This window comes from Emydura macquarii, unplaced genomic scaffold (assembly GCF_026122565.2).
Source record: "Emydura macquarii macquarii isolate MOO-44397 ecotype Brisbane River unplaced genomic scaffold, CSIRO-AGI_Emac_v2 contig_2422, whole genome shotgun sequence".
Lineage (NCBI taxonomy): Eukaryota > Metazoa > Chordata > Testudines > Chelidae > Emydura > Emydura macquarii.
The window spans coordinates 570,443-578,963 of record NW_027132559.1 but is presented as its reverse complement, the minus strand read 5'-3'; the positions used below and the strand labels follow the sequence as shown (position 1 = coordinate 578,963).

At 40.6% G+C, this 8,521-nt stretch overlaps 1 protein-coding gene across 1 annotated transcript in view; it reads right to left on the bottom strand.

The window, feature by feature from the left end:
* The window catches only part of EXOSC7 (exosome component 7), a 29,039-nt gene continuing 20,518 nt past the window's right edge, over positions 1 to 8,521 (bottom strand). The window contains exons 6-8 of the mRNA XM_067561725.1: positions 5,106 to 5,229; positions 3,556 to 3,711; positions 1 to 198 (exon numbers count right to left, since the gene is read on the bottom strand). Coding sequence (XP_067417826.1) covers positions 94 to 198; positions 3,556 to 3,711; positions 5,106 to 5,229 — 385 coding nt within the window. The 3' untranslated portion in view covers positions 1 to 93. The remainder of the gene's footprint in view (positions 199 to 3,555; positions 3,712 to 5,105; positions 5,230 to 8,521) is intronic.

Below are 8,521 nucleotides of genomic sequence, written 5' to 3'. Positions count from 1 at the left end.
TTAAAACCAAAAATATCCTTTATTTCACAAACTGACACGATTGTACAATGAAAAATAATTTTTGAAAATTTACATCTGCACTGATGAAACAACTCATCCTAGGAATCCAACCTTCTGGCGAGTCGTCCCCAGACTCTCTTCTTTGTCTAAGATCTTCTGTAGGGAAGTGTGCAATGTTTTGCCTACCCTTTTTCCTGTCTGTAATGCAAAGAAAGACAAAGATGAGGCCTACAACTAACAGGAAGAGAAGTTATGTGGAACACTTTCCCTTGTCAACTATTTTTTCCCTTAATGATTAACATACACCAGCTGGTGTAAACAGCATATTTGAAGACAAAAACTTCATGTGGGGAATCTTATTTTAACTTGATCAAAAAACTTTGGGGAAAAAAACCCCAAATAAATTGTTCAAAGCAGGGGCAAGTGCTCCACTTCATCAGAGTCAGGGGGCCAGATTCCCTAGTACGAGTCTGCCCCTCTGTGCCAGGCAGCTGCCTCAAAGGTGTGAAATTGTTTGTAAATGGCCAGCAGGAGATTTCCTTTTCAGCAGGGAACTTTCCAATGGCATAAACCCAGTAGAAGCAACTCCTGCACCAGCCTCCCCCCTCCATACACCTCTAGTATCGGGGACATGCATGGGAAGGGGGGCTGTACGGAACCTCTACTGGCAAAGATCTTTTAGGCATCTTATGGCAGTGGTGTAGATCAGAGCTTTCTCTAAGATGCTTTAACAGACCAAGGCCAGGCTGGCATGTGACCGTGGAACCATAATATTCCCTAATGCCCTGTGCAGAGAGGAATCTAGGCCACTGTCCTTAGAGGTCCATAGGCAGCTCCAAGCTGTGGGTACTTAATAGAAACTATGACCAAGTTGTCTGAAGGAAGCTGCACCTCACTTTTATAACTAGAGACCCATAAAACTACTTAGCACTTATTTGGGGCAAGTCCCAGCACTCCATGGGCACATAAAACCTGAAAATGAAGCAGCTCCTCTGATCAAGGAGCCATGCTACTTATTGATAAGGATACTACACCCCCTCTCTCCCATGCACAGCAGTACCGTTCTGTAGCATCAGGAAGAGCATTTGGGGCAAGCTTGGGAGAATTGGGGATGGAAGGGGGGCAGGGGTGTCTGACTATATGGAGCCACTGACCAAAACTCCCATGTAGGGAGGGTGCAGAAGTTGCTGCTACAATCAATGGGCTGGGATAACAGCTGCAGTGACGCTCTGCAGCCCCAAGGAGGAGGATTAAGTATTCTGCTCCACCCCCACACCAGATGCTTGGCTGCTTTGTGTGGGCTCCCTCCCAGATATCTCCAACACAAGGCTCATTTACCCTTGGCTTGGGACAGGTCCTGTATTTTGCTCTGTCATCTCAGTTATTTCTGCCTCCCTCCCTTATAGATAACAGTAATCCAGGAAGAGGTGTAGCTATGCCACCTTCCCAAAGCTGAACCATTATGCTAAAAGCGATGTAGGGGCTGCACTGTCTGGGTCACCCCAATGTTGACAATGCTGAACATTTTCTGAGCTGGAGCCAATCCACTGGAGGACATAAGTGTCAAGCAAGGGTTATGAAACTGTTCCATTTCACACAGCCATTTCACAGAGCTTTTGGCTTTGTTTGTTCCATCTGTTCCCCAAACAGGCTGCTGGGTTGGGAACAGGACCAGCCAGATCCCCAGCCAAAGAAAGCATGTCAGAGGGGACGTCCAAAACTTTTCTTATTTATTTCACTGAACTGCATCACCACTTTGGACAAGGAGAGATTTCTTTAATACAGGTGAGGGGCAGCATGACTCACTGGGCTACTGGGTTAAGTTTCAACTCTTAGGTTGACACAGGAGTCAACGCAACAACATTTAGAAGCTTTCGTAAATCAGGCCCTATATGAGGAAGGTGCCTAACTCCCATTTTTTTCCAATGGGAGTAAGGTGTCTAACCTGCTTATGTGTTTTTGAAAATACTATTAGATGCCTACCTCCACAATTAGGTGCTAAATATCTTTTGAAAAAATCTGATCCTTGGTGCATACTTCTTTAAATGTTCAAAGCCCTATACCAACACTGATACCAACACCAACATCTGGGAGGCAAGCTAGAAATTACTATCTTCATTTTACAAATGGGTACACTGAGGCACAGGGGTGAAATAACTAGGCCAAGAGCAGACAGGAGCTCAATGATTTAAGGCTGAGTGTTAATCTTGGCTCCGATTATATCAAGGGAAAGTGAAGTGTCACGCATGCTTAGTGTGTCATTCCACTTTAACCAGTTTTTTTTTTTTTTCAAAGCTGGCTCCAATTTCTGCATTCCTCACTAGAGCTGGCCAGGATTTTTTGACAAAATATTGTTTTACTGGAAAATGCTTATTTGTCAAAACTGGTATGTTTCTGCAAAGTTTGTTTTGACAACAGTTTCAGGTCCAGCATGGAATTGGGGAAGAAGGGGTGGAAGAAAACCCCCAGAATAGTTGTAAGCCTTGTGGTTAAAGCATTCACCTTGATGTGGGAAACCCAGATTCAAGTCTCTGCTATACCTGATTCAGAGAATGGACTTGAACCTGAGTCTCTTACATCCCAACTACATGCCACATTCCCTGAGCTGTTAATTCTGGGGCTGGCATCTCTCTGCTTTCTCATCAATGCTTCAAAAGGTGTTTCATCCCAATGCAAAAGGGAAAAGGTTTCTGAAATATCAAATTTTCACAGGATGGGAAAGCCATTCCCCACCTCTCTCTCTCTCACAGGGGCCCTTTTTATGCCAAATGTGAAGGTTTTCCAAAACACAGACAATTTTCAATTAAAGTGCAAATGAAATACGAAGCTTGTGTAAAACATTTATTTGTTATATACTTTAAGGCCAAGCCTGGGCATGAGATATTTCACACTAAAAGGGAAGCTTTTGAGAAAGGCCTAAAAGATGGCTTTAAAGTGAAATTCCCAAGTCAACTTAAACGACAGCCAGATACCACAGTATTTCTTTATAAATATTTTTAAAGAAGGGAAGGAAGATCCCTTGGATAGATATAAAGATAAAAACAAAACATGAAAGGTGAATAGTCTGATTGTAATGCTTGTTATCAAATAAGTTAATTTGCATAGCTTGTTTTTCATATAAAAGAACACGTACTGTGAAGTACCAGTTCACAACAAGTTCCAGTTCTGTTGTGTGGGCCTGCTGTATGCTAAAGGAGTTTCATTTTCCTTTGAGTTTCAAAGAGAAATTAACAGGCTTGAAACTTGTTCTTTATGAAGTAAACATAAGATCTGTAAATAATGCTAGTCACCTTAACTTTGAAGAAGTTTTGCTAATATAACACTTCTATATAGAAGAAAACCCAGAATACTGCAGTGTTTGGGACGTCCAAAACTTTTTGCATAAGTGAAATTTGTTCCCAATGGAACTGCAGATTCCTAGGAAGCTGCCATGGACCTTCCTCAAATCTTTTTTTGCACCTCCCTCTAATTATCATGCCCACACTACAATTTTTCATATGCTCAAGACCCACTTCACCTTTATGTGAGTAAAAGTTGCTAGTCAGCACTGCTTACCTCCATCATCTCAAAGATACTCTCTGGATCAAGACTACCTTTCCCCAATTTCTTCATGCATGTAAGGATACCTCTGCTGGTCACAGAAAGCAGCAGGCTGGCCAAAGAGCAGGCTTCTTCTTGAAGGCTAGCATCAACCACATGCCTACAACCAATCTGCAGAACCAATGACACATTTTACTTTTGGATTTTTTTTTTAAAATAGTTTTGTAACCAGATTATTATGAAAAGCTCCATAGTGAGTGATGGGATTAGAACACTGGAGGTAATTCCACCAAACCATTAACCTGTCAGTTTCTGTATACAACAATCCTCATATAAATACTGTCTGATCTTTGATTTAGCTCATGTACTAAGTCATTGCAGATATGTTAATCATATAGCCCCTTTGATATGGGACAGTAACAGCTGACAGTGCATTGTTGCTCTGTGTGCATGCATATACACAGACTAGGTACATAGGATAAGCATGTACCTTTGGCCACTTCACCTACATTCCGACTCTTAATTCATCCACATGGAACTTAAGCATTCCAAACATCTGGTAATAGCAAGAAGCTCCTTTTAATATATATATTTAAAAGGATCAACTTGCCACCCCATGGTGCCTTTTTCTTCCCCAACTGTAGAATTTTATCCACAAAAAGTTACACATGCCTGAGGCTCAGGAGAGGTGAGATTCAGTCTCTGCCTCAGCAACAGCTTTTTTAAAATTATTATTTATGTATCACTTAGAATGATCTGTATGACAGCATGCAAGCTGTCTCGTGACCAAGCCAAGACAGTTGATACTATGGCAATTACGGTATTGCTGGGAAAGTTGGAGAGATGGGCAGATAACATTCACTGTCAGAAAATCAAGTGATGCAAGTGGGATATTCAACACACACAGAGTGAATGCAATTTAGTCTATAGAGAATTTAAAATATAGCGGTATTGGGAGGGAAAATAGTCCTGAAAGCTATGAACAATGAGTTCTGCTTCTTGTTCCGAGTCCCTGCTGTGTGGCTGTGGGTAGGTCCCTTAGACTAAGGTACAGAGAAGTTATTTGTAAATTGGTGGCCATTAAGCTTACCTGTCTTATAAGGTGCTGGTGGGCAGGAGGTTAGCTCCATCAGCAAAATTTCTGTTTCTTCAGTGGCTCATCAAATAGGTTTGCAACATTTTAAATGGCTAATGGATACTATGGTAGCATATTAGAGAAGCCAATATTAATGTCCACTTCAGTATCAGCAAACGGCTGATAGATGGACAGGTAATTGTTCCAGTCCAAGTATACAGAAGGATTTGCTAGTACAGATTCCCACTCCACAAAGACATACAACTTGACAGGGGAGATGAAAGACTCTCCAAAACAAAGATTTCCTTCCCTGTCCCCCAAGTAAAAAAAAAAAAAAAAAAAAAAAAGTCAAGGATGGAAGTAAAGAACTTATTTTTAGTAGTGGGGTATCTCATGGCTCTGGTCATCAGAAAAGATGGTTTCTTATAGCCAAAGTTTATAGAAGAGTCACAAGCTAAAAGAAATAATATATAAACTTCTACAGGCTTACTTTGCTTAATGTGATGATACAGGGTACATTATCCACAGTAAGTCGAATACAATCATAAGGGTCATCAGAGAGCTCAATCTCTTTTGATCCTTCTTCATCCTCCAAAACACGCACTTTGGGTATCCTATTGAAACAGAAGCATATGCAAAACTTACTGGATGCTCCTCAATCTGTTATGTAGGCCTGACCCATTCCTAGAGTAAATAAAGTTAAGATTTCTAAAAATAAGTTTTCCATAGTTTTTAAAGAAAGGGATTGCAGATGAAAGACTACTAACCCCCCCACCCCCAAAATCTAACACACTCATTTTTAGTACTGAAGGATTTTAGTCTTAATTCTAAAGAATGCTTCTGAGCTCTATTAACAGTCACATTAGTTTTATTAATGTTAAAATGATTTTTTTAAAACACATCAGCAAGTATGTGAACAACTATATATTGTCAGGGCCTGGGGGAAGGGGATGAGGACCCATGTTCACATGGCAGGTATAAGTGCTTACACAAATCCATTTCTTTAGAATTTAATTACAAAAAATACTACATTTCTTGTTACAGTTACACGGCTACACTGGGCAGCAATTGTAAAACAATGCAGTGTGGTCAGCTGGAGTCTGTGGATAGCAACTTCTCTGGTTCTGCTGCTGCTTATAGCTTTACCAAGCAGGAACAGAGTTAAGCTAACAAGGCTCTGATCTTGTTTCTGCACTGCTTTATGTAATCCTGGGAGTGACAGTAAAACTCATGCCACTTTTATATTGCTGCTAATGCTTGGAAAAGCTATGACCAGAAGCAGACATACGCGCTGTTGTTCAAGGATGGAGACTAACTAGTGGGAGAAGGCTAGAGTAGCAGAATCCTTTCCTCACCTTTTTCCCCTCAGCAGTTGAGAGATTCTCCCCCCTTGTAGCAGCCAGGAGGCTCTAGGTGCTGATTTAGCTGGTTGGGCTCCCAACCTTCACATTTCACATCTACTTCTGGCTAGTCGGTTTAGGCCTTCAACTAGTGTCAAGAAATATAGGGTCAATTTTTCAGTCCCTGTGCTAGACATCTTCCAAATAGAAATTACTCCAGCAGACACCTGATCAATTTCATTATTCCTATCAGCCACAGCAATGAAAATCAAGAGGCACAAGTTTGGAGAAGTATATAGGATGTGATAGCCTTGTACAGCTGAATGTTTTAGGACACATTACTAAGGCTAAGATTTAGTCATGGGTATTTTTAGAAGTCATGGACCAGTCACAGTTAATAAACAAAATTGCATGGTCTGTGACCGGTCCATGACTTTTACTATAAATATCCATGACTAAATCTTAGCTGCTCCCGGGATGCTGCTGCTCTGGGGGCCAACGGCTGGCCCCTGCTCTGGCAGCAGAGGCTAACTTCCCCTAGGAACTACTCTCCAATGGCCTGCAGGGCTGCCCCTGGGACCACCACCTGAGCCACTGGTGTTGGGGCCTTGCAGCTGCAGAAGTCACGGAGATTGTAGGAAGTCACAGAATTCATAACTTCCATGATAGACTCGCAGCCTCACACATTACACCCACTTAGGAGGAGTCTAATCAAGAGAAAAATGAATTCTTCAAATATTTTTCCTTAGAACAGATTTTACACTGTAATGAATAGGGATTATATATACTTTTCCCAACTCTTTGTGCAACTGCTGAAATAATGCCTGAGATCTTTAATTTCACGTATTACTTGAAATGTGAATGTACAGTATGTGTGTCTATATTTTAAAATTTGTCAGCTGTATAGGACATAAGAATTGCTTCCAGTTGGCCATAGTATATGCACAGTATGTATAAATTCCATAGAATTTTTACAAAAAGATAAACATGGCATTCTTATGGTCATGAATAAAAGAGTACTTGGAACAGTTTCTAAATAATCACTTGCTTTATTTTTCCTGCCCATTATGTGAAGGGCCATAGTCAGCCCTGTTGCAATTCCAATGGAGTCCACTGGTGTAAGGATGTTGTTTCCCCTTAGGGATGAATATAGCAAGAAAGCTCTTACTTTGCAGGCCAGTAAAAAGCAAACAGATCTTCTCCCATTTCTACGCACTTTCCTTGAAGATAACACACCTCAATGCATCTCTGAAAAACTGGCTTCAGTAACTGGATGACATCTAACAGTAGTGTTTGTTTATAGTAATACTTTTACAGCACAATGTCGTGTGTTAAAAATTAGACTCTAGAGACTTATTTTATGCATTATGTAAAATCTTTTAAAGTAAAATATCTGGACTGATCTAATGAACACGTTTCCATACAGAAAGGGTTTTGTTTGTTTGGGTTTTTTGGTTTGTTTTTTTTGTTTTGTTTTTTTGATTCATGGAAAAATATTTTAGTTGTCTGCAGTTCACAATGAGTCCTGAGGCAAGTGTTTCAGAACAGCGTAGACATCTGTAGAGAGAAGAGGCATATTCCCTGCATAATACTGACAAAACAAAAAATATTTTAAAATAAACAGATGGCAACTATTTTTTAGTCTTACATAACTGTATCCAAACTACTTTATAGAGTTATATAATACAATAAGATGTTTTCAGCTGAAAAGTTAACATTTTATTTAAAATTGAGAAAGCAAGAGAGTTAGCTAGTTATATACAGAAAGGCTGTTCCAGATGATATGGTATAAAGGAAAAGGCTCTTTAGCCAGCATTGACAAGGTTGTTTGAAGGGATAGGACCAGAGCAGTGCTAGACAAGCAGAGAGGCAAGTTACAGACACAACCTGTGAAGGTTAAAATCAAGTCCACAGAGATCAATTTTTAATTCCCATCCTGAATTGCATAGGAAGTGAAAAGCAATGCTTAAAGATGGCAATGACGGTCATATTTCCTTGAACATAGAAGGCGGCAAGTAGTAATGCATCTCCACATGCTGGAGTTTCAAGAGCTAGAAGAAGGAGTTGCAGCACTCAAGGCAAGAGGAGATGATGTTATGAACAAGAAGAAATTTGTGCAAGGGCAAGAGGAGTGCATGAGCTGGGCAGAGAGAGAATATTAGGAAGAAGTGGGGAGATGATTGCAGCCACCTTGGTAAAAAAGCAAGAAGCAGAAATAGATTTTTGCAGGATCAAGGACATTCCTGAAAAGTATCAGATTTCTCCCATCTGTGAAAAGCCTTCTCTCCAACACCCAGACTAAGCAAATTATAAATCTCATCATTCCATTTTTGTGTACTGTATGTATTTGCTGAGTTCCCACAATAGTGTTAAAAGCTGCGAAAGGTTCATGAGTGCAGAAACTGCAGTGCCAGCACACCAGCAACCAATGGCATATCAGCAGTACACTCAGCTCAGTGCTGGAGGTCTAGAACTGCCACCTGCAAAACTAGCTTTACATCCGTAAAAAGGCTCTACTGGCCCCTAAGAATTCCTTCACTACCCTGTTGTCAAATAAGGGGCAGAA